The following is a 27,018-nucleotide window of genomic DNA, read 5'->3' as shown; positions in this document are numbered from 1 at the left end:
TTAGTATTTCTATTTATTTTTTTTTATTTATTTTTTATTTTTATTATTATTTTTTTTTGAGACGGAGTCTCGCTCTGTCGCCCGGGCTGGAGTGCAGTGGCCGGATCTCAGCTCACTGCAAGCTCCGCCTCCCGGGTTTACGCCATTCTCCTGCCTCAGCCTCCCGAGTAGCTGGGACTACAGGCGCCCGCCACCTTGCCCAGCTAGTTTTTTGTATTTTTTAATGGAGACAGGGTTTCACCGTGTTAGCCAGGATGGTCTCAATCTCCTGACCTTGTGATCCGCCCATCTCGGCCTCCCAAAGTGCTGGGATTACAGGCTTGAGCCACTGCGCCCGGCCTCTATTTATTTTTTAATCTCATCCTTTTAAATGTCTATTTTCTGTATATGTAATGTACATATTAGTACTTGCATATGATTGATAAGTATCTTAAATTGGAAAAAATTACAAATACATGAGTCACAGGACATTTGATAGTATAAGATGGGATTCGATATTGTAAGATGATAAAAGAATCGTTACTTTTGCTAAGTATGAAAATGGCACTGTAGATAAATATAAAAGTATTCTTATTTGTTTAAAAATACATATAAAAGTACTAAGGGATAAAATTAGAGGATATCTGTAACTGACTTCAGGCAACCGAGCTACCATGTGAAGATACCTAGTGGAGACTACACGAGCCAGAGGACAGCCAGCATCAACTTGGAGACATGTGAGTAAAGTCATCAAAGACCACCCTTCCTTAGTCATGCCACTAGGAGCCCAGGCGAGACTGCTGACCAATGGAATCATAAGCAAAAAAACAGTGATGCCGTTTGTTCTGTAGCAATAAATAACTGGTATAGAATGTTGGAATGAATTAAACAGTCAAGTCAAAAGATGAGAAAATGGCCTTTACAATATCCTGCTTTCATGCTTTTATCAACAATACATCTAAAATCTCAGGAGAGAAAAAAGATGAAAATAAAAGGGATATAAAATTATACCAGGCAAAAACTAAAAATAAGCAAGCAAGTATAAATTGCCAGTAATACTAGATAAGATAGACTATCACAAAAGGCAGTATTTGTGCTAAAAATAGTCATTCTATGACTGGGTCAAAATGTAAGAAAAATGAAATAATCTGAAACGTTAGTGCATCTAATAACATAGTCTCAAAAAACAAAATGCAAAAATGGACAAATCTATGTAGTGAAATAGACAAATCGACAATTATAGTGGGAGATTTCTAATACCCCCTCTTGATAATTTATATAGTTAAAACAGAAGAAAAAATCAGTAAGGACATAGAGGATTTGAATTTACACAATTAACAGACTTGACTTATGAACATATAAAGAACATAATGCCCAATAACTGATATATACTATTTTTAGACATAGATACAATATTTATGAAAACAGAGCACATGTTAGACCATAAAACAAATCTCAACAAACTTTAAAATACTAGAATTTTATAGACTTCATTTTTTTGGCCAAAATACAATTAAGTCTGAAATCACTAACAAAGACAATCAGAAAAACTTTAGATTTGGAAATTCAAAAACACGTAGATCAAGAAAAGTCACAAGGAAAATCTGAAAATATTTAAAATAAATAATAAAATATTATGCATCAAAAGTATAGGATGCAGCTGAAGCAGTAGAGTAGATCTGTAGCTTAAATACATACACTAAGAAAGAAAGGTAAAAATGAAATAAGCCACGAAGTTAAAACGTCAGAAAAAGCACAGCAGAAAATTTTTTTAAAAAAGTAGAATGAAGGAAACAATTAAAAAAAAAAAGATCAGAAATGAATGAAACATATAAATGAGAGGATCAGTAAGCCAAAAAACGGTTCATGGCAAGGGTTAATTGACAAATCTCTCACAAGATTACTGAGGGGAAAAAGAGAGGGTACAAATAAACAATATTGAGAATGAAAATGAGACATTACACATGCTCTAGAAATTTAAGTTAAATAGAAGACATTATGAACAACCTGATGTCAATTAATTTGAAAATTTAGATGAAACAAATTCCTTGAAGAATTTATCTTACAAAAATTAAGTCAAGAATAAAATCTGAATGCTTCTAGAAGTGTTAAAGAAATTTAATGTATAAAGAAAATTTTAAAAAGGCTGGGCATGGTAGCTTACACCTATAATCCCAATACTTTGGGAGGCCAAGGTGGGGGGATCACTTGAGTCCAGGAGTTCGAGACCAGCCTTGGCAACATAGTGAGATCCTGTCTCTACATACACACACACACACACACACACACACACACACAAGAGAAAATCTCCCCTCAAGGAAAGCTCCAGATCCAGATGGTTTTACCAGTGAGTTTCACCAATCACTGAAGAAACAAACATCAGTCTCACATAACCATACTAAGGTTTCTCCTACCTGCCACATTACAGGTACTCAAATATATGTTAGTTTTCTTCCCCCTTCTCCCATCCCCAGAGACAAACAACTGGAAAATCATGCCAGAAAAGTTGGAAAACAGGGTTCAACATTGCATGGTAAACGAGACTAAACGATCCTTTTTAACTTCTATGATTTCCTGGAAGTGTACAATATTAGAAATTGGTCAACCACAGACTTATAACCACAGTAAGAGAGGTTTTCACTATATACACATGTGTATACTTACCCACATATATCTCATTTAAAATTCAACAAGTAGAGTCCTGCATCTCCGAAACAGTACAATTGCCTGTAATTTATGCTTGCCTCCTTTTCTTCTTAACGAAATCTCATAAATTCTAAAGTTTTACCATTTAAAACTCTTCACCAGAGATAATTCTTTATCAGAGAAAAAATGGTTTACCTGTTTGTGGAACTACTAAGAAATTAAATTAATTACTCAAACTTGAAGGTTGTGTATTTTCAGGAAAAGAATTCTTACAGCTATAACAACTTTCATCTTCCAAGAGATGTAATTCCACATCCTATCTCTTAGACGAAAGGTATCAAGTTCTCCAAGCCTCCATCCAATCCTATTCTGAAAATGAAAAGCTGATACTATTTGGAAAAAGACAAAACTATGTTTATTAATTGTCAGAACAGGATACAACATTAATTTCTTAGATCTTGTGACAAGCAATTTTTGCTAAGAAGCCAAGAGAAGAGGTTGTTATAAGACGCAGTTGTTTGGGTGAAATAAATATTCAGGAGCCATTCTTACCTTAACAATAGTCACATCCATGCCGGATAAATGTAAAATCGGGGCAGCATTTTTTTCAAATAGAGTCCTGGCTTTTCTGTAAACAAAGCAAAAAATACAAACATTTTAACACAGGTTATCAAGAGAAGAACAAAAAGTCTTACAATCTTCTTCAGGGCAGAATAAGAAGGACTATGAAATACGGGTTTCCTCTATTTGTTCAAGTACAGAAAGTTTAACAACAAGTAATGAGTTAATATGCATGGAAAAATAGAACCTTTCACTCTGGGGCCTCTGAGAATTTGTCGTTTATCTAATGCAATAAGCTCTTATCCATTTGGGAGGCTTATAGTTCACAGAGTAGTTCCTCTAGGGGAAGAATGAACACTAGATACAGTTCCATTCGGGCAACAATGCTTGATTCACTCAAGTATTCATTGAGTACCTACTGTGATAGACACAGGTGGAGGAGCTAGGAACACAACATGACAAAGCAGACAAAACTACTAATTCACCAGAAGCTTGTCTGAAACTCCCAGGCACAGTCATGCCCTCTCTGTGCTCCCCTAGTACCTTATACACATCTCTATTAGTGACCTTCACACTGTATGGTGATTACAGACTTCCAAGACTGTTGTCAGGACTAGACTGGAAGCTTTCCAAAAATAAATACCAAATCTTATTAATCCTTGAATCCCCTGACCTCTAGGATTATGTATGGCACACTTAGAAAGTACTTACTAAGTATCTGATGAATTAATGCACAAATCAATGAATAAACCTGCCCCAAACGTAGAGATGTAAATTCTAAGGAAAAGGAAACAACATGGATGTCTTATAATAAGAGAAAAAACAGCCTCCAAAGAGTTTGCATATTTCAAAAGTATTATGCATATCATTCTGACAGTGAACTCTTGTCCAATTCAGGTCAGAATTCAAAAACACAGTCTGTAGGAATCTAGGGATGCAGAAGTTGCAAAACAATCTCTCCCACCAATGGCATAGTCTCAAAGTCAAACTAATGTTAAAACATACCAATTAGTTGACCTGTCTTTTACTCAAATATTTCAACTATTACATAAGGGGAAAAAAATACAGTACTTTCAGTCAATGTCAAACACCTAACTTTTATATCCACATTTACTTAGATGTCTTTCTAAAAAAGACATTATTTTTAAACTAAGGATGTATGCTTTGACCTTAAGGATACTCTATACAATAAGTTAAGCATATTTTAGAGAAGAGACATTTTATATTTAGCTACAAAGGCAGCTAATGAGGGACATGTATAGTTATGCACAAGCCAAACTCAATATTCTTTAAACTAAAAAGAACCACCAAATGGCATATAGAACACAAAGCATTTCTTATTATGAATTAAAATAGAAATTGAGAGGCTTGCACAAATTTTCACAAGAACCATCCAAAAGAATATCTCAAACCAAAGGCCTGAGTTTATAATAAGCAAATTAAATATATTCTACCTTTCTACTGTTCTGAATGATTATTCAAATGAACATAAAAGGGTAAATGATAATTTCTCCTTTCCAGCTCACCATTTCTGGGGGCTTAACCCAACATTAAAGCACTGAGCTAGTGATACTACAAACAATTTTCCTTCCAGGGTTGCTTTCATTGTTGGATTGATAGGAAAGGATCAGTTGGAAGTGGATCAGATCTACTTCCTAAAAGCAAAATTCTGAAGAAGTCTCAATCTGCCATATCAATCACAACAAATCTGTAACCTCCTCTGAGTTAGTTTAAGAAATCAGGTTAGAACATCTGGGTCTTTATTCGTATCTTGATATGATGTTACAAGTTCAGAAAACCTCTAAAATGAAGGTGAAGACTTTTTTCCTTCTAATGTTCTAATATAAAAGATTGAAAAACAAGTGTTACTAGTAAGAAATACATTCTTTATCACATAATTAAGGGCGAGATAGCACCGAGGCTAAATAAAAACCTTAGGTACTTATAGCAATTTCCAGACTCAGGCACACACAAAATAATTACTCTTTTATGTATTATTTATTAATGCTAAACACACAGTTATCTTATTTCTTAAAGCTCTTATGTAGTTTTAAACCAGTACTACATAATGAAATAGCTACATGATAAATTATAAATAACGTGTCAGGACAGAGCCATGATGACAAAAATAGTGCAATTAAATAGTGAAAGCTTTAAAAAAAAAAAAAAAAAAAAAAGGATGCTGGAGAGTTTCAGACTTTCCTAGAAGCACACAGGGGTTCACCTTGTTAAAGGAGACAACGCCTTTAGAAAAGACTTTCCTTCAGTGGCAGTATTTTAGCTTACCTTTAGATAAAGATGTCATAGTTTTAAACAAGAATCTATCTTTAAAATGCAAATACATTTACATGTAAAAGAACCTAAAATTGCTCTGAAAATTTGCTTATTAATTTTAAAATGTGGATACTTCTTAGAAGCAGGAACTCAAAATAACTGGTTATTGCTTAAACAAATTGCCATAAGCTTCATCAGAAATTAGCCAATTGTTAATTTATTAGGTCTCTAAAGGAATAGAACAGTTACACTGAAGTAGGCCGAAGGAGAGGTACAAGAGCTTCTGGGAAGGATGGGAGAGCGAAGTGAAGGCTGTTCTGAACCAAACCCATGGTCGAGAGTAACAATTTCAGCAGCTTATACTTCTTACTTTGTGTGCTTATTATGAAATGGAAATAGTGCCCAATAAGCATCATCTCATTTAATACCAAAGGTCCCTATTCCACATAATAATTTTTAAAGTATGTACTATTGCCTTTCTGGTTTTACAGATGAGTAAGCTGGGGATTTAAGAAGTGAATTAACTCCCACAATATCACAGAGCTAGTAAGCAGCAAAACAGTCAACAGACCAGGTTCCTCAAACTCCCAGACCCAGGCTGAGTTCTCCGTTATCTTCAGCCACGGGCCACCACTGACAATCTACTTATCCTGGGTATTTTGACTGTGTTATATTAGCACTTGCTCATTTGTTGGTATGATTTAGTATTGATATTAAACAAAAATGATCAATAGGCATTATGACTGGTGTGTTTATGGGGGAGGGAAGCAGCTCTAACAAAGCCCAGCAGATATGATTCAGTTAGGCAGAATAATTAGTCTGTTTAGACAATCTGAATTAAACAGCTGAATTACAAAGAAATAAAGCAGGATGTGTCCTCCTGTCTGTGAAGTCACACTCACTGCCTCTCAAGAAATGACTAGAAAAACTGACTAGAGATCCTGTGTTTTACTCCAGACAACATTATGCCTACCACTTACAATTCAGCCCAAACTATCTTTCTTGTTGTTGTTCTTATTACCTTAATGTCATTTGACTTAGATCTTATAGAATCCAATTTAATACATATTTACTAATTTTTTCTTTTTCTTTTCTTTTTTTTTTTTTCGAGACAGGGTCTCACTCTATCACCCAGGCTGGACTGCAGTTGCACGATCATGGTTCACTGCAGCCTTGACCTCCCTGGCTTAGGTGATCCTCCCACCCAAGTAGCTGCAACTACAGGTAAATGCTGCCACGTGTCTAATTTTTGTATTTTTCCAGCTAAGTTTTGTATTTTTGTAGAGACAGAGTTTCACCATGCTACCCAGGCTGGTCTCAAACTCCTGGGTGATCTGCCCATCTCAGGCTCTCAAAGTGCTGCGATTACAGGCGTAAACCACTGCACCGAGCCTACTAATTTTCTGATTCCCAAAAAGCCAAAAAGAACTGTCTTGGACATGAGGGACATAAGAGATACCACTTTTTAACACTCAACCCTTTAATTCTGACTATTTTTTTCAAAAAAAAAAGTTAATTATTTATTCTAAAGCCATCTAGGTCTTTGTATTCACCTTTCCAATTGAATAACAGTTGCATCTAATATTGTAAAAAAAAAAAAAAGTTTTGCCCATTTATTTTTCCTTAACAGACTTTGAATCTCCACACACCCACTCCCCACCCCCACATACAGCCTCCCCACCTTTTAGTGTGGTTCATTTGTATAATCAATGAACTGCCATGATCAAATCATTATATACCCAAGTCTCAATTATTCTTCACACCTTAATTCCCACAATTCCCACATGACCTTTCCAGGCCAGCCAGACCAGTTACAGGCTGTCCTGTGTCTTGGCAAAGCAATAACTAGGTCACTCCTGTCTCCAGGCCCCTGCCCCATAAGCCATTTCCTCAGCTGAGAAGAGTAAGTAGTCTTCTCCTGTCTGCTTCCTCCCAGGCCTAGTTCAAGGATCATCCCTTTTGGAAAGAACACTGCTGATCTCCCAAGCCCACAGTATTCTTGGCCATCTCTGAACATCCTGTGGACAGAGATGGCCTAAGGATTTACGCCCTAGCAGTAGAGCAGTTGCTCCCGAGGGGACTATTTCCAAGCAAACAAGACATCTTTGTAGGTGTTAATCCTGGAATGATTATTAAACTTCAATTAGACAAGTTTGCTAAGCATCCATTAGTTTTATAGTTATTTCTCATTTAACTGTTATTTCTACATTACAAATGAATCTTATTGCTAGAAGAGTATTAAACCTAGTTCTTCCAATTTCACAGAATCTCACTAGCTGCCTGATAGTCTGTGATTTCTTTCCCCCTTAGAAAAACCAAGTATATAACAAGTCACAAACGGCACTACCCCTTGCAAGCTGCCGGATTGAGAAAAACAGTGGCCTTCTTCACTTGTGCATTGGGAGGAATGAGTTGATTGCCAAACACCTAAAAAAGAAAAGAGCAAAGTTTTCAGTAAAAGTCTATTTATTTGGTAAATGTCACATGCATTCTTCCATTCCAAAAAAAAATTCACTTGCAGCACATATGGTATCTAACATTGGGGGAAAATGTTCTCTCATGATCTCATATTAACAAAATGCCATCAACAACAACAAAAAGTAACATTATTTAATGACAATAAGCTCTATTTTATATTGGAATAAAAATTCCTGTTTTATCTACTAGAGGCAAATAACATTTATTTTCTCTATAAGACATGGCTAGGTTTATTATAAACATATAATTAGTAAGGCCATAGTCTGTCAGGAGAGAAGTTTAATCTATGTCTTTAGTTTGCAGAGTACAATATTCTCTCCAGCTCATCACTAAAACTTGTTCATGAAGAATCTTTGTGTTACCAGTTAATCTTCATATCTTTATACACATACAAAATAAACCTAATAGTCTATTTGCCTTCTCTTCTTTGCAACCCTGTATGATAACTAAATAGCAGCAACTGGCAGGAGAAAAGAAACGTAACTAATATATACCAAGCACCTTCTATTTGGCATTTTTACACACATCATTCTCAGTTCTCAGAAACCAAGGAGGTATAAAATAATCTCAGTTTTCCAGATTAGAAAGTCCAGAATCAGGAAGACTAAGCTCCTGAAAGTTACAGAGTTGATAAATTACAAGCCTGGAATATACATCTTCTAATTCCAAAGCCTCTCTAAGCTCTAAAGAGAGGATCAAGGATGAGGCAGAATTAAAAGGCAGAGGACTAGATGTGAGGAGTCCAAATGAGAAACGAATGGGAACTCTTGCTGATATGTCTGAATTGGAAATGATGGTCAACAAAAAGAATAAGAATAGGAAAGTGCCAAAATGAGCAAAAATTGGGGTCTTGAATGGTGGGAGTAGGCCTGAACCAAGAAAGCAGAATTCTAGTATGGAAGTACAAAGTAAACATGGGAGGAGGAAAAAAAGTTACGCAAATATTTTTTATTGAATAACTTACTCTAAATCTGCCATCTCCCTGACAGTTCATTTTGGAGCCTTTCTTATTATTGTCTATTTCTTGCTTTAAAACAAAACAAAACAAAATACTTTTTTTCTGAAGTAGAGAAAAGACTATTTCTTTGTAAGAAGTTTCTGGAACATTATAATTTCTATTCTGTTTTCATTCTTAGACATTCACAGTGAGCTAAGGAGTTTATGTGAGACTACATTAAGTTTATGTGAGATTTGTTTTTAAATATCATATTTTCAAGAATTTAGACTGTAAAAGGAAGTACACAGATAGGAAAATTAGCCAGCAGAGGCTATAAGGACAAATCCACTTCCATTTGTGAGATGGAAGGAACTAAACATGCAGGGGAAGTGGAGAATTAGAATAGTAGAAAGAAATAAGGCCAGCGCAGTGGCTCACACCTGTAATTGCAGCACTTTGGGAGGCCAAGGCAGATGGATCCCAAGGTCAGGAGTTCGAGACCAGCCTGACCAACATGGTGAAACCCCGTCTCTACTAAAAATACAAAAATTAGCTAGGCATGGTGGGATGTGCCTGTAATCCCAGCTACTCAGGAGGCTGAGGTAGAGAATTGCTTGAACCCGCGAGGCAGAGGTTGCAGTGAGCTGAGATTGTGCCATTGCACTCCAGCCTGGGCAACAGAATGAGACTCCATCAAAAGAAAGAGAAAAGAAAGAAAGAGAGAGAGAGAGAGAGAGAGAGAGAAAAGAAAGGAAGAAAGAAATACATGAGAAGGAGAAAATAACTAAAGGAACATCATCCCCGAAAAAGTATGAGGAGAGAGGATTTAGAACAGAGGTGGAGGCATTTACCTTCAACAAGAAAGGGAGGGTCCTACATTCACACAGGTCTACTCTTCCTTAAAGAGTGAAAGAAAGGTGTCAGGCACGGTAGCTCACGCCTGTAATTCCAGCACTTTGGGAGACCAAGGCGGGTGAATCACGAGGTTGAGATCGAGACCATCCTGGCCAACACGGTGAAACCCCATCTCTACTAAAAATACAAAAATTAGCTGGGCGTGGTGGTGTGCACCTGTAGTCCCAGCTACTTGAGAGGCTGAGGCAGGAGAATCGCTTGAACCCGGGAGGCAGAGGCTGCAGTAAGCCAACATCACACCACTGTACTCCAGGAGGATTTTCCAGTTGCTAATGATTGGCTTGGGACGGGGATCACCTTTAATTTAATATTAAAGTTTATTTGAATTGATTTCTAAAACAACTTAGAGCCATATGAAAGATAATAAATTTAAACAAAGAAGTAATCAAATTCTTAAAACACTGATTTAGAACAGCTAGATAACAATCGCTAAGAAGGGGAATTATAGTATCTACTGTAACAACTGCTAAAGAGAGGATTTAATTTATAGTATCTATTGTAACAATCAAAGAGAGGAATTAATTTATAGTATCTATAGTCACTGTCATCCATTAAAACATTTCAGAAACACACATGAGGTCTGCCACCTACTTCTATTACTAAATGCTTCATACATTTGCCACTTTTGATTTTCATGTTTCTATTTTGGTATTTCTGACATCAAATGATACAAAACAAAAAGGCAACTCAGTCACAGAATTTCATCTGCAAAGTATAATGTACATTTTTGTAGTGGGGAACAAAAAAGTGGTCTTAAATTTGAAAGGATTTATAATCCAGCTATAATTAATTAGCCATATAAATGAATATTTAAGTAACATCTCATGGAACATAACAGTGTACATGATATGGACCAGTTGAGCTTGAAGATGGACTTTAAAAATATGAATCAACAATTTTAAGAAGATTTGACTTTCAGAGGTAACACTTGTTCTGAACTGATATCCTTGCGGGTTATTCGGATCAGGGATGATTCAGGGGTTAGCCAGATCTACAAAGACAACTGCAGACACAAACAAATTCCCAGAGCTTCTACCAGTCCAGCTTTGTGTTCCTGGGACCAATCCAGAAACAAACAGTCTACAGGGGTGGGCGTCAGAACTGCTTTTCACCAGATGGTTAACTTCCTGGAGTTCTACTCAGAGTTGGCTCCCAGCGTGAATCATCCTGATAGTGCTAAAAAATAGCCAAACTGCATAGATGCAAGACACTGTGCAAGTCCCCTGAAAGAGCTTCAGTTTTCTGCACAATGAAGGAGGGGTTTAATTTTATCACATTAAATAGTATTACCTGAGCTTCTTGACAGGCTGCTCTCCTTAGTAGGTTATCACTATCAAAGTAAGCAAAAGATAATAATCATTAGTTTTAACAATAGATTATGATCCAAACAAAATTTGTGAGCTTTTTTATTTTTTAATGTATGCACCGCTTCTCTAAAAACACCCTAGTGAAAGTGGGTGGGCAGATCACCTGAGGTCAAGAGTTCAAGACCAGCCCTGGCCAACATGGTGAAACCTCCTCTCTACTAAAAATACAAAAATTAGCCAGGCGTGGTGGTGGGCACCTATAATCCCAGCTACTTGGAAGGCTGAGGAAGGAGAATTGCTTGAACCTGGGAGGCAGAGGCTGCAGTGAGCTGAGATCATGCCATTGCACTCCAGCCTGGGCGACAGAGTGAGACTCTGTCTGAAAAAACAATCAAAATAACCTGATAACAAGTTATTGGCACATTTGAAAAATACATCCTCTGAATAAAAGTTTGTGTTAAATATTTCCATATTATGGCAACCAGAATCATGCCGCATCCCCCCAAAATTTCCACATCCAAATCCTCACAACTTGAGGGTATGTTACTTTACATGGCAAGAGGGATTTTACAGACCTGATTAAACTTAGGACCCTGACATGGGAGATTGTCCTGGATCATCCAGATGGGCCCAATCTAATCACAAAGGTCTCAAAACAGAAAGTTTCCCGGTTCTGATCAGAGGCAGATGCGATCATGGAAGAATGGTCAGAAAAATGCAACCTTGCCAGCTGTGATGCAAGAAGGCTCTGAAGAGAGTCAAGGAATGTGGTGGCCTCTAGAAGCTGGAAAAGCAAAAGGATTCTCCCCTAGGGCCTCCACAAGGAACACAGACCTTGCCACACTTTGTCTTAGCCCAGTGAGAGCTGCTTTGGGCTTCTAATTCACAGAATGCAAGACAAGAAATTTGTGGTGTGTTGAACCACTAAGTTTGTGGCAATTTGTTAAGGTAACAATAGAAAACTAATATACATCTCCTCCATTTTTCTTACCCAGTGGAAATTAGGTCATTTGCACAAGTAAATTTGATGTTTAGTTTCTTCTGCCACTGTTTTATCTAAATCACTTATTTTTTATGTCACCATCAGACACTAAAAGAGATCATAAATGGAGAATTTTGTCATGAGGCAAAATTTTGGCTTCCAAAAATGAAAGCATTCTGTCAGAATATGATCACCTATTTAACATAAAGGTCTCTAAAATATGTTTCTACCATAAAAGCATTTTAAATGGCTCCAGTCACCTATGGGGCTCCAGAATCTTCATCTAAGAGCTTGTGCTAATGCTAATGCACATTGCTGGCACTGCTAAGATAGTAACTTCAAATTGGTTAACAACAGTTAAGAAATCAAATACCCAGAGAAGATGAACAATAACCAATTTATAGGAAACCTTGAAAAAAAATTATTTTGCTTATATCCTCTTTCTAGACCTTTTAAAATAACATTGAAAACTTTAAATGTTGCATTTTCACTGTAATTCAAATGGGATTGTGACATTTACAGTGAATGAAAAGGAATAAGCAAGCTTTACTTTTTGCCATAGTTGCTGTCAAAGGCTTCTGCTCCGTGATTCCATAACCAGGCTGCAGAACAACCCCTGAACTTCATAAAGCAGGCGGCTTCACTAAGGGAACACCATCCACAGGGAAGTATGGATGCTGTGAATCTGAAATCTCAAACCTAAGAAACTGAGCAGTGGCTCAGGCCTGTAATCTTAGCACTTTGGGAGGCCAAGGTGGGCTCATCACTTGAGGTCAGGCGTTCGTGACCAGCCTGGCCAACATGGTGAGATCCCATCTCTACTAAAAATACAAAAATTAGACAGGCGTGCTGGTGCAGGCCTGTAATCCCAGCTACTCGGGAGGCTGAGGCAGGAGAATCGCTTGAACCTGGGAGGCCGAGGCTGCAGTGAGTGGAGATCGCACCATTGCACTCCAGCCTGGGCTACAGAGAGAGATTCTGTCTCAAAAAACAAAACAAACAAAAACCTAAGAACCATGTTTTACTGAAATGATAAATGACATCTGTACCCCCAAAAGCTGATGTTGTTCAATAACAAAGATTTTGAGGAGCCTCACCCCTTGTGAAATCCAGCACAAGTCAGCCCAGTCCCCACTGGCTTAAGTGACTCTGCTCCCCTGTGCCAGGTGGCAAAGGGCGTTGTGCAACCTTCTCTCCCTCCGCACCCAGTATTCACAAATATTCATGTTTTTTTTAATGACTCCCCACAGGAAATAACACATATTCATGTTTCCCTTTCTTCTTGTGTCCCTCCCCATCAAATGCTCTCACTGAATCATTCTAACATCAGTAACAACAACAAAAATACACAACAAGATGAGGTAAATTCAGGGTACAAACTAGCAAAATTCTTGAAAATAATTAACATGTCACTAACTCCTTACAGCTTACTGGATATTTTGCATTTATAACCTTATATACAATGAAGAGGTAAAACACTGAACCCACAGTAACCTCTGGATAACAAAATAATACCAGGTTCCTCACAGTAACCTGGGCATTGTCACTGACCCTCCCCCTGGACTGTGCTGACCCCTAGTTCAACTTGCACAGGGCCCTAGGAAGGCAGCGTCCAGCCTCTCCGGACTGTGCTCCCCCCGGCCACTGCTTTCAATGCTTTCCTTTAGTAGACTAATTACCTTGTACCTCCAATCTCTCCTACAAACTCAGCCTGTGGATTTTTCTGCACAAGCCCTCTATGCTTCTATAAAAGCTGCAATCCCATCTCTATATCCTGCCCATTTCCAGGCTCCTCCTCTACCACGAAGGACAGGTCTCCGAAAGGCAACAGGCTCCTCTGGGTCATTAGTAAGGAACACCACCCTTGCCACAGCTCAGCCACACTGATTTCCATGGACCTACCTGAAAAGACAATGGCCCCAAATATGCACAAGAATATGGGGTAGCACCTTAGATCATTTTTTTCCCTAAGTTCTTTGTTGCCAGAAGTAAAATTCTGATTACTAGCTTGTGATTAAATATATTATTAAAGATTTCAGCTCTTCTGAGTTTAATTCTGATTATCAGAATGCTATTCAAAATCAAAAGATTTTGTGATTGTTAATTCCCTGAATTTAATGTGCCAAATGGAATATCCTGTCAATGCCACCTGTGAGAGAGCCAGAATATGTACCAATTTTGATATTACAAAAAAAAATCTCATTATAATCACACTTAACTTTGGGCCGGGCACGGTGGCTCACGCCTGTAATCCCAGCACTGTGGGATGCCGAGGGGGGTGGATCACCTGAGGTCAGGAGTTCGAGACCAGCTTGACCAACATGGTGATACCCCGTCTCTACTAAAAATACAAAATTATCCAGGCATGGTGGCACATGCCTATAATTCCAGCTACTTGGGAGGCTGAGGCAGGAGAATCGCTTGAAGCCAGGAGGCAGAGGTTGCAATGAGCCGAGATCGTGCCATTGAACTCCAGCCTGGTCAACAAGAGTGAAACTGTCTCAAAAAACAATTCATACTTAACTTTGTTTAATATCAAGAACAGTGTTAACCATCTTGATCTTGCTATCTGAACCTGACTATTCCTAAAAATCAAACACATCCTCAAAGAAAAAAGATTTCTCCCATTGAGATAGTCTGATGATCTATAGGAAGCTCTGAAAACTATCTCAACAAAGAAATTCCAAAAATGTTTCAGTAATGTCAGCATTGTCAGAATAAAAGACAAAACTTAAAATTCATAGAGCAACTACCTTGTACCAAATACTATGGCAGTTGTTTTCATAAACCTTTAATCTTTGTAACAACCTTGCAAAGTAGACATTATTAGGTAACAAAATATTCTCATTTTACAGATCAGGAAGCCAAGACTCAGAGAAGGAAAGTGACATGCCCAAAAACACAGAGTTACTAAGTGGTAGTGTCAGAGGCGTTTGAACCAGAGTGACTCCATCTTGAGTAGGGGCTGTGTAAAAAGAGGCTGAGACCTACTGGGCTGCATTCCTAGGAGTTTGGGCATTCTAGTTACAGGATGAGATAGGAGGGTGGCATACAATACAGCTCATAAAGACCTTGTTGATAAAACAGCCTGCAGTAAAGACAAGGACCAAAATCCACCAAAACCAAGATGGTGATGAGAGTGACCTCTGGTGTCCTCACTGCTCATTATATGTTAATTAGAATGCATTAGCATGCTAAGAGACACTCCTACCAGCACCATGATAGTTTACAAATGCCATGGCAACATCTGGAAGTTACGCTATATGGTCTAAAAAGGGGAGGAACCCTCAGTTCTGGGAATTGCCCATCCTTTTCTGAAAAAACTCATAAATAATCCACCCCCTGTATAGCATACAAGCAAGAAGTAACAAGTATAAGCACCTGAGTGGTCCATGCTGCTGCTCTGCCTATGGAGTAGTCATCCTTTTACTATTTTACTTTCTTTTTTTTTTTCGAGGCAAAGTATCGCTCTGTCCCCCAGGCTGGAGTGCAGTGGTGCTGTCTCGGCTCACTGAAACCTCCGCCTCTCAGGTTCAAGTGATTCTCCTGCATTAGCCTCCCGAGTAGCTGGGATTACAGGTGCATGCCACCACACCCAGCTAATTTTTATATTGGTTTCACCATGTTGGCCAGGCCAGTCTTGAACTGAACTCCTGCCCTCGTGATCCACCTGCCTTGGCCTCCCAAAATGCTGGGATTCCAGGTGTGAGTCACTGTGCCTGGCCTACTATCTTAATAAACTTGCTTTCACTTTACTCTGTGGAGTTGCCATGAATTCTTTCTTGTGCAAGATCTAAGAACCCTCTCTTAGGGTCTGGATCAGGACCCCTTTCTGCTAACAGTAGAGTCGGAATTCAGACCCATGCCAGGCTGTCCCTAAGCAGATGCTTTTTCTTCTAAACTTCAGACAATACTCAATGGGCAATTACTCATTTAGTTGTATGTTTTATAGCACATTTTTTAAATTGCATAGTCTCATCTAATATAAATTTTTCAATTTATATTCACATAATATTTTTTAAAAGGTCAGGTGCAATAATGCTTCTGAAGGTAGTTGTTGAAACAAACTCATTTAACACAAAGTGCTGCCCATGGCACACAAATAGATTTGGTCCTGCCCTGAAGAAGCTTAGGATCAAGTGGCAAAGAAGAACAGCTCTTGGTAAATATTGGTGGATAGTAAAACGTGTTTCTTGATAAATAATATGCCAGGCACTGTGCTGGGTGTCTTGGACACGCTTGTGAATAAGCCCAACATTCCCTGTCCTAGTGAAGTTTATAGTTTAGTAGGGAACAATGACAATTCACTAGGCAATCATGATGCAATTTCACTTTTAGGTAATCCATAAAAGGGGCACATAATGGGGGCATCTAACCTAGTTTTGACAGAATTAAAGGCTTTTTACAGGATATGACATTGAAGCCGCGATCTAGGGGAAAAATAAAAAGTAGCCAAGCAAAAATAGGGAGTAGAATCTAGGCAAGAGAAATAGAATGTCAAAGCCTGCAAGTGCTATAATGTGGCCAATTTAGGAAAGAGAAAGTAGTTCGGGACAGCTGGAGGCCACACGCCATGGGAGAAGCCAGGTAAAGGCCAGGTCACCATGGACATTTTCAGCTATTTAAGTAATTTGGATTTCTCCTAAGGGCCATAAGGAGTCATTAATGGGTTTTAAGAGAATTGATGTGACCAGGTTTACATTTTGGAGGGATTACTTCTGGCTGCAGTGTGTGAAGAAGGCATTGGTCAGAGGTAAGACTGAATCTAGTGAAAACTCAGAGGCTCCCTCAGTGACAGTCGGTGATGATGACTGGAACTAGGATTGTGGCAGAGGGGACACAGAGAAGAGGACAGATTCAGCAGATATTCAGGAGGTAAACTTGAGGGATGACTGGCGGGAATTAAAGAAAAGATGAGGGTTCAAAGATAGCGCCCACATCCTGCACTAAGCAATTGGTAGAAGGCAGTACCATTCACAGAGATGGAATGAAGTAGAAAAGTGCAGGTGAGAGGGAGAAAACTTAGCTTAGTTCTGGGTCTGTCTATCCGAGATGGGGTGAGAACCCAGGTGGAGGTGTCTAGGTGACAGTTGGAAATGCAGGTCTTAAGTTCTGTATAGCAATCTTAGCTACATGCTAATAGAAGGAATGAGACTGGACATGATGATCTATACGAGTAGGGTGAAAAGTAGGAGGAAGAGATACCCTGATCATGGACAGTTGACAGAGAACACCAAATGAATCCCAAAATCACCCTGTACTTCATTTGAAAGTCAAAGGAAAAATCTGGTAGATAACTAAGGAAAAAGTTTTCCTTATCTTCCACCATTCCCCCTTGATGCTGCTTCTGCTCTTGGCAAACTGCATGTTTTGCTGTTCTTAAGAGACACAACAAACTACATCTTCAAGGATTTCATCATTTTATCCCTTCCTTTTTAAAAAAAAGCCAAGCACAATACAACCCACCACACAAAAACTGCTTTACTTATCTTCCTTCCTAGATTATAAACTTCTTGAAATCATGGATAATTCACCATTTTCTCATCCACAGCCCACAGCACACTCTCATAGATACAGGGTACTTGGTAAATACTTGTTTAATAAATAAGTGGCAAATGTTTGAACAGGAGAGATTGATTCACTGTGCTCAGACAGGCATGCTTTGTCCTGCAGGAGAAACTGAAGGTTATTCTTCGTATGAGGATTTGGCATTCTGAAAGCACAGATGAGTGGGGATGGTTCTCCAGTGTGATGATCACCAAAGGGCAAGGGTAAGAGTCATTATGGTGTAGTACAGGATGAAAAACCAAAAAATTCCAAATGCACAAAAACGTTACCAGATCAAGAAGCTCCCAGGGTGTGTGGGTGTGCAGAGTGTAATGGAAGGAGTACCCTCTAAAGAAGCTAAGTGGGGAGTTCCTTTTGACACACCAAGAAGCACCCCAAGAACTGGCCCTGTAGCTAGAAGAACTCTGAGTGTGGTCATCAGAAAATTCCAGATTACTAATGAGTCAAGAATCTGAATGTGAACCGAAGACCTCATTTCCAAGCCAACCAAGACACTATATAAATGCTAAGCTCATGTTTTTTCCACTACACCACGCTGTCTTCTGAGAACTGAAGTTAAATACAATTTAAAAGAGGTGCTACAAAACGTAGTCATACCAAAAAGGGTCCCTGCAGATCTGCGAAGTATTAAAATGCAGGTTCTTTGACAGAAATTAGAAGGCTCCGGATTAGAAAATGAAAAAAAAATCTGCTGATGTCACTCTGCCTGAGGCTTGAAAAGAATAAGAACATGCCTGCTACTATAGGTAATGGGATGCTCTCAACTTATTCCAAGCCATAAATATTTTATTTATTACTTTAGGACTGCAATATACGATAAGTTGTTATTCCAATAGCAACTTCACACGGAGAGAAAAACCACATCGATCCATCCTATTTCCCAAAAAGAATATTTCCCACTACAGTCTAGAGGCAAATTGTACAGCAATTTCTACCACCAGCTTTTCCCTTGGTGCATGCAAACACAGTCTTTGCTTTAAACAAAATAGATTTCAAGTTTTGATGTTTATAACAATCACTTCAAGTTATCCAGGCTTCCTAGAATAATTAATCATGATATTGCCAGTGGCTGTGCCCATGGTTGCCCATGGAGCAATAGAAATGAAAGAAATGGAAGCAAAGACAAAAATGAATCTTAAAAGTGTGTGCAGAAGGAGACAGCTTTTCTAAACTATACATGGCATAGCCCTCCCCATATCCCGGACTCCCTACCCAAACAGATAATGGCTGCACTGAACCTTTGTCATATATGGGAAAATAGTGACCAGCTCTGCCTTTCTGACAGAAAGACAGCTGATCAAGCAGGAGGAAATGTATTTTGCTAAGGCAGAATGCTTGATCTTTTGGGCCGACAGAATCTCCATTTGGATAGAAGGTACTCAGTGTAACAGGTCAGAAAACCAAGGGAACAATGAAAATGTTAATGATTTTTAAAAGGATTTTAGGGCCTACCGGTCTGGTCTTCTCCATTTAACCAAAGAAGGTTATGTCTTCTTGTTCTCCAAACCGCACTATCATGTACTACCTGCTACCAAAGAAACTTGTATCTTCTCATCTCTCCCAAGCCCAATGCAACAAAGAAGTTTTCTAATGTAACGAAAGCATAAAGGAAGAAATCCTATTGATAACCATATATTAAGTGGTGACTGTCTTCATTTCAATGCCCCTTAGAGTACTTAGAAGATGTGAGTGAAAATAAGGGCCACAGAGGCAATCACATTAAAGTTTCTTTTTTTTTTTTTTTTTGAGACGGAGTCTTGCTCTGTCGCCCGGGCTGGAGTGCAGTGGCCGGATCTCAGCTCACTGCAACCTCCGCCTCCCGGGTTTATGCCATTCTCCTGCCTCGGCCTCCGGAGTAGCTGGGACTACAGGCGCCGCCACCTCGCCCGGCTAGTTTTTTGTATTTTTTTTTAGTAGAGACGGGGTTTCACCGTGTTAGCCAGGATGGTCTCGATCTCCTGACCTCGTGATCCGCCCGTCTCGGCCTCCCAAAGTGCTGGGATTACAGGCTTGAGCCACCGAGCCCGGCCAATCACATTAAAATTTCAACATCTGCATTGCTGATGGTGAAGTTTAGCAAAAGAAAAACAGCTAAAAATTCTACTATCCAATGCAAAGCACAAATGTACAGCACTGCCTCCTATAATAGTAAAAAGTATACCAACTTGCGTTCAGGAATTTTTAGGTCAAATGTGTGAACCCAAAATATCTGAGACAGGTCTCAGTCAATTTGTTTATTTTGCCAAGGTTAAGGACACAGCCATGACACAGCTTCAAGAGGTCCTGAGGACTTATGCCCCAAATGGTCGGGGTACAGCTTGCCTTTATACATTTTAGGGAGACATAACAGCAATCAATACATTTAAGATTTACACTGAGTGTCAGGTCTCTGAGCCCAAGCTAAGCCATTGTATCCCCTGTGACCTGCACGTATATATACATCCAGATGGCCGGAAGCAAGTGAAGAATCACAAAAGAAGTGAAAATGGCCGGTCCCTGCCTTAAATGACGACATTCCAACACAAAAGAAGTGAAAATAGCTGGCCCCTGACTTAACTGATGACATTACCTTGTGAAATTCCTTCTCCTGGCTCAAAAGCTCCCCCACTGAGCACCTTGCAACTCCCCACCCCTGCCCACCAGAGAACCCCCTTTGACCGTAATTTTCCACTACCCACCCCTATCTCCCTTTGCTGACTCTCTTTTCAGACTCAGCCCACCTCCACCCAGGTGATTAAAAAGCTTTATTGCTCACACAAAGCCTGTTTGGTAGTCTCTTCACATGGACACGCGTGAAATTTGATGCCGTAATTCAGATGGGGGACCTCCCTTGGGAGATCCCGTCCTCCTGCTCTTTGCTCCGTGAGAAAAATCCACTTTCTCAGACCAACCAGCCCAAGGAACATCTCACCAATTTTAAATCAGGTAAGCAGCCTCTTTTTATTCTCTTCTCCAACTTCTCTCACTGTCCCTCAACCTCTTTCTCCTTTCAATCTTGGCGCCATCTTTCAATCTCTCCCTTCTCTTAATTTCATTTCCTTTCCTTTTCTGGCAGAGACAGGAGACATGTTTTATCCGTGAACCCAAAACTCCGTCGCCGGTCACGGACTTGGGAAGACAGTCTTCCCTTGGTTTTTAATCATATGGGGACACCTGCTTGATTATTCACCCATGTTTCAGAGGTGTCTGATCACGCAGGGACGCCTGCCTTTGTCCTTTTCTGGGGGGCAAGCACTCCCCATCCCTTCTCTCCATGTCTCCACCCTCTCTTTTCTCTGGTTGCCTCCTTCACTATGGGCAACCTTCCACCCTCCATTCCTCCTTCTTCTCCCTTAGCCTGTGTTCTCAAGAACTTAACACGTCTTCAACTCACACCTGACCTAAAACCTAAACGCCTTATTTTCTTCTGCAATACCACTTGACCCCAATACAAACTCGACAATCGTTCCAAATAGCCAGAAAATGACACTTTCGATTTCTCCATCCCACAAGATCTAGATAATTCTTGTCGTAAAACAGGCAAACGATCTGAGTTGCCTAATGTCCCGGCATTCTTTTACACATCGGTCCCTCCCTAGTCTCTGTTTGCAATGCAACTCGTCCCAAATCTTCTTTCCTTCCCTCCCACCTGTCCCCTCAGTCCCAACCCCAAGTGTTGCTGAGTCTTTCCAATCTTCCTTTCTTATGGACCCATCTGACCTCTCCCCTCCTCCCCAGGCTGCTCCTCACCAGGCCGAGTCAGGTCCCAATTCTTCCTCAGCGTCTGCTCCCCCGCCCTGTAATCTTTCTATCACCTCCCCTCCTCACACCTGGTCTGGCTTACAGTTTCGTTCCACGACTAGCCCTCCCTCACCTGCCCAGCAATTTCCTCTTAAAAAGGTGGCTGGAGCCAAAGGCATAGTCAAGGTTAATGCTCCTTTTTATTTATCCAACCTCTCCCAAATCAGTTAGCGTTTAGACTCTTTTTCATCAAATATAAAAAACCCAGCCCAGTTAATGGCCCATTTGGCAACAACCCTTAGACGCTTTACAGCCCTAGACCCTGAAAGGTCAGAAGGCCGTCTTATTCTCAATACACATTTTATTACCCAATCCGCTCCCGACATTAAATAAAACTCCAAAAATTAAATTTCAGCCCTCAAAACCCACAACAGGACTTAATTAGCCTCACCTTCAAGGTGTACAATAATAGAGTAGAGGCAGCCAAGTAGCAACGTATTTCTGAATTGCAATTCCTTGCCTCCACTATGAGAGAAACCCCAGTCACATCTCCAGCACACAAGAACTTCCAAACGCCTAAACCGCAGCAACCAGGCGTTCCTTCGGGACCGCCTCCCCCAGGAACTTGCTTCAAGTGCGGAAATCTGGCCAGTGGGCCAAGGAATGCCAGCAGCCCAGGATTCCTCCTAAGCCATGTCCCATCTGTGTAGGACACCACTGGAAATTGGACTGTCCAACTGGCCCAAGGCTCTGAATGACTCCTTCCCAGATCTTCTCAACTTAGTGGCTGAAGACTGACATTGCCCAATCGCCTTGGAAGCCTCCTAGACCATCACAGACGCTTTGGATAACTCTTATAGTGGAGGGTAAGTCTGTCTCCTTCTTAATCAATACAGAGGCTAACCACTTCACATTACTCTCTTTTCAAGGGCCTGTTTCCCTTGCCCCCATAACTGTTGTGAGTATTGAAGCTTCAAAACCCCTTAAAACTCCCCAACTCTGGTGCCAACTTGGACATCATTCTTTTATGCACTCTTTTTAGTTATCCCCACCTGCCCAGTTCCCTTATTAGGGGTAGGCATTTTAACTAAATTATCTGCCTCCCTGACTATTCCTAGGCTACAGCCACACCTCATTGCCACCCTTTTCCCCAGTTCAAAGCCTCCTTCACATCCTCCTCTTGTATCTCCCCACCTTAATCCACAAGTATAGGACACCTCCACTCCCTCCCTGGTGACTGATCATGCACCCCTTACCATCCCATTAAAACCTAATCATCCTTGCCCTGCTCAATGCCAATATCCCATCTCACAGCACGCTTTAAAAGGATTAAAGCCTGTTATCACTTGCCTGCTACAGCATGGCCTTTTAAAGCCTATAAACTCATCCTGAGTCACCTGTTCTGTAACTGCCCTTCCCGCCAAACTACTCACCCACCACTCTGGCTGGTACCCCTGGTCTCTTTAAAATAGCAGGTCGAAATTAGCTTAGACGGTGCGGTCCAACCCTAGACAACAGGGGAACAACACAGCAGTAGGGGCTATCTGTGTCAGGAATAAGAACCCCTTCTCCTCCATTGTTCAGGTGTGCTCTCACCATTGCTCCATCCGCAAATCACACCCTTTTATAGAAGTAAAAATTGCCTTGCTGAGAAAATTAAATTTATATTCCAATGCTATTTCTTTGGTGGCACCGAAAATTTATTTATAACATTTTTGGTTTACAAATGGCTCCTCTGAATGAATTTCTTTAGTTAGTGGTATATTTAACAAGGCAAGGATAAACATTTAATGTAAATACAAAGCAAGCCAAGAGCATTTTTGTTCCAAGAAGTGGGGAGGCATTAAGGAAAGAAGGGAGAAGTCAAGTTCACAGTTAGCAAGTTCATTGTTCAATTCAGCATTTAAATTGACAAAATACCTATTCCAAGGAATGAGGAACGAACCAACACAAACAGGGCTGCAGCATCTTGGGTCTCAGTAAAGTCAATCCTCCCAGCAGCCTTTTGCCAAAACATGTTTTACCTCATTACATGAGATTGTGATTCACCCCAGAAATATGAATTTGCCCACTGTTTAACCATGGCTTCCAAATATTTACAGCAATTTTCAGGTCTAAAATCCCTGTTTTGACTATTGTTATTTTTATTTTTTGTGAAAGTTTGAAAGCCCTACAAGCAGCCAGGCCAAAAAAAAAAAAAAAAAAAAATGTCTTTGTAAAAGGCATCTAAGCCCAATTTCCATTGCTTGGAAATCTAAATTTTTCAGATTGGAAGAGTCCTTAGAAATTATCTAGTCCAATGCTTGTCAACCTCTCCGCACACCCTGAAACCCCTGAAACAAATATATGACAATATCCCATTAGTAACAAAGTTCAATACAGCAATGATTCTCATCTGGGCACACACACAGAGCACATGTAATTCTATAAGCTCAGGTCTCTAAGTGTCAAGTGATTCAGGTATGTTCACTTCAGCAGGATACTGTCATTTCCTTAGAGCTCCCAGAAAATAACTAATTGACCTAGTCTGTAAAAGCATCTGGCCTGGTGATTTGCCCACTTAGAAGTTACTAAAAGGCTTAGCCCCAGAACTGAAGTCTCCTCCTTCTCAACATGGCATTTTCCCCAATACTCTGCTTTTCTTCTGTTCTCTACAGACATTTTCAAATGACAAAAATGCAATCAAGAAACCTCTGTCCACTGTTTCGCCATAGGTACTGGCAAATGCCACATTTACGGTCACCTCAATTTATGATTTATCACTATAGTGATTACTACTATTATTCTTTCCTTCTAGTGGGTTTAGGAAAAAGCCCAGCTAAACCTAACCCCACTTGAATTCATTAATTCAAGAACACTTAGTAGCCAAAGACTCCACTTCTGCCCTGCATGGGAAGGCCTCACCTAAAATAACCTAAAGAACCTAATAAGTTCACCTAAAATAACAGCTAAAGGCTGCAGTGAAGCTCCAGTTTGGTACCTATTCTTTCTCACTCCCTGAAATACAGTATAGAAATCCCAAAACCACATCTTCCCTTCTTATCAAATCCCAACCACTGTACTCTACACTTCTATGCGCTCAGGTGGAACAAGCTACTACTTGTGAATACTTCAAGTACCTTCTAATTTCTCGGATTTTCTCCACACAATTTGTTCCCTCTCCAGTTCGGGATGGGAAACGACTTAATGAAAAATGGCATCGCCTGGAGGCTTCTCTCACATAACTACGCTAATCATTTTGATCTGTTGTGTAGAATTTTTCATTAACCAGAGAATAGTTCTGCAGTTTATCCCCTCATTCTATTGACCAAGAGAAATGGAAGTGGAGGAAGCCTGTCTTCATAGCTCACTTTTTCTCCTGTTAGAACATGAAATTTTTCTATTTTCACTCTCTTATCCTAGCCTTGGGTCTCCATAAGATATCAATTTCTGTTCCTAATATTCACAGGAGCCCACGTTAGTCAGCTGAGTTCCGTGGGCACTGGGGAGAAAGTTCTGCCTCTGACTGGCTGCTATGTTTATGCTGAAGTCCAGACTGTACCACCATTAGGCAAAGCTCTGGCTACCACTAATGGAAATCCTTCTCTGAGCTTCTACCACCAGCCTAATTCTCATAAGCACTGACATTCTTTCATGGTCCAGTCACTTCTTCCATTTTTCTGCTCTTTTTTTCATTTATTTGCTTCCATCCAACACTTCAATTTAAATACTTTATGCCATATACTGTTCTTCCGTATACTGCATAACATTATCTTTACTAGGCAACCAAATTACTAGTTCTTTCTGTGCCATCAGCCATTATATATCTGCATATACAATGATAAACAAATATATATATTGATACTCAATTTCATACAAGGTACTCAAATCTATTTACATTTAAAAAAAAAAGAGAGAAAACAGATTGCATAGAGATCTTGACAGCTACTTCAGAAGAATAGGATGAGAGAGTCCCTGTGTCCCTATGTCCCTCTGCCTCACAAGTTGTTCTCTATAAATAGCGTGCATGAAATGATATTTACTTTGGGTTCCGGGATACATGACAGATCTGGACAACGTCCGGCCTATAAACACATAAAGTTAGCAGCTACTACTGTCAGTCTTTTTGCTGTTCTGGGATATGAAATGTTTGAGATGTCAGTTACTACCTATAGAGGGGCTAGTTTTAGCATCAGCTGGATTATTCTCTCTGTAACGCTTGGAACATCTAAAACCACTGATATAAAACTCCCTTAAAATTATGTGATATCAACAAAACAGAATATAAATTACATATACTAGCTGCCCATCTCAGCCCACCACTCCCAAGACAGAGGGGAGGAAGCAAAATAAATACATAGATTTTTTTTTTTAAAGAAGAAATCTGTTTTCTGGATAATCTAACAAAAGAGTTGAAAGAAAGGAAATATAATTAAACTTCATTGTACTTAAAATAAAATTTTAAAAGTGTTCCCCTATTCCCTATCAAATCTGGGCTGACAGGCATGTTATTTAATTGCCCATAAATGAGCTTCCTTAAATAGCACCCATTAATACCCCAATTTCAGCATCAGCCTGTGCACAGAGAGAAAAGATAAACTTTGAAATGGCTAAAAGCAAAACAAACTGCTTTCTTAAAATGTCAGCAGAATCTGAAATGATGAAAAGCCATGAGGGGGAACAAAACCTTCCTACCTTCAGCTGTGGATGAAGCAGCCAGGCCCCAGACCACTGACTGCAAAGTCAGAGTCTAATCTGAACTGATGTCAAGGTAAGACATCTGCTTTGTCAGAAACACCAGAGATACTGAAAAATGGAGCACAAACCATTATTGAAACCATAATCTGCACCAAAAGCAAATCTATGAGTCTAGTCAAGGGTGGCTCATGCATAATTTACCCCTGGCATCCAACACATTTCCCCCGCCGGATAGCCTGCCAGGGTCTCAAACTCAATGTATCTAAAACAGAATATAATATCTCCTCCTTAAACCAATTCTCTGGCAACTTTCTTATTTCTGTATCACCAATTATCCTAGTCTTGAAGCCAAAAAAAATCATTTCTACTGCCTTCCTCTCCTTCAATCACATGCCCAGTCAACTACCTAGTAATAATAACAACTAGCATCTTTTTAGGGCTAACTGTAAGCTGAGCACAGTACCAGGCACTATTTACTCCTTGCAACTAACCTGCCAAACAGGTGTAATTATTCCCATTACGCTTATAAGGAAACTGAGGTTCAGGTGGTTAAGTAACTTGATAAAGGTCCCATAGCTAGTAAGCAGCAAAACCCAAACCAGAGACACACCCTGTCTTTGGCACCCATGCTCATGTATTATTCACACTATCACAATCTCATATCCACCCATAAGTTAGTTCTTCCATCCCTAATGCCATCACTCTGGGTTAGGCCTTTATTACTTTTTGTGTAAACCTTCAGACTTTTTTCCTCCAACTGTATCCTGCACAGGTGTGCGGCATTAAACTTCTTGACTGCTACCTTGTTCATGACATTCTCTTCCCCTTAAAAATGTTCACTGTTCCCCAAATAGTACAGACTTCCTCCATCCAAAGCCTTCCATCAACTGGATTTTCCCCCATCCTCCTGAAAACATGCAACTTTACAGTCAAGTCTAATTCTTTGCCACTCTCCAAAAATATGGCGTGAATTC

At 39.8% G+C, this 27,018-nt stretch overlaps 1 protein-coding gene across 4 annotated transcripts in view; it reads right to left on the bottom strand.

Annotated features, from left to right (window-relative positions):
• Positions 1–27,018, bottom strand: part of AGK (acylglycerol kinase) — a 106,851-nt gene that overhangs the window by 57,997 nt on the left and 21,836 nt on the right. For all 4 annotated transcript variants that reach the window (XM_017891058.1, XM_017891055.1, XM_017891057.1 and 1 more), the window contains exons 3-5: positions 11,081–11,120; positions 7,808–7,887; positions 3,178–3,253 (exon numbers count right to left, since the gene is read on the bottom strand). In XM_017891058.1, coding sequence (XP_017746547.1) covers positions 3,178–3,253; positions 7,808–7,887; positions 11,081–11,120 — 196 coding nt within the window. The remainder of the gene's footprint in view (positions 1–3,177; positions 3,254–7,807; positions 7,888–11,080; positions 11,121–27,018) is intronic.

This window comes from Rhinopithecus bieti, unplaced genomic scaffold (assembly GCF_001698545.2).
Source record: "Rhinopithecus bieti isolate Rb0 unplaced genomic scaffold, ASM169854v2 scaffold_20175, whole genome shotgun sequence".
Taxonomy (NCBI): Eukaryota; Metazoa; Chordata; class Mammalia; order Primates; family Cercopithecidae; genus Rhinopithecus; species Rhinopithecus bieti.
Note: the sequence above shows the minus strand (reverse complement) of the source record. Positions and strands in the feature narration are given on the sequence as shown.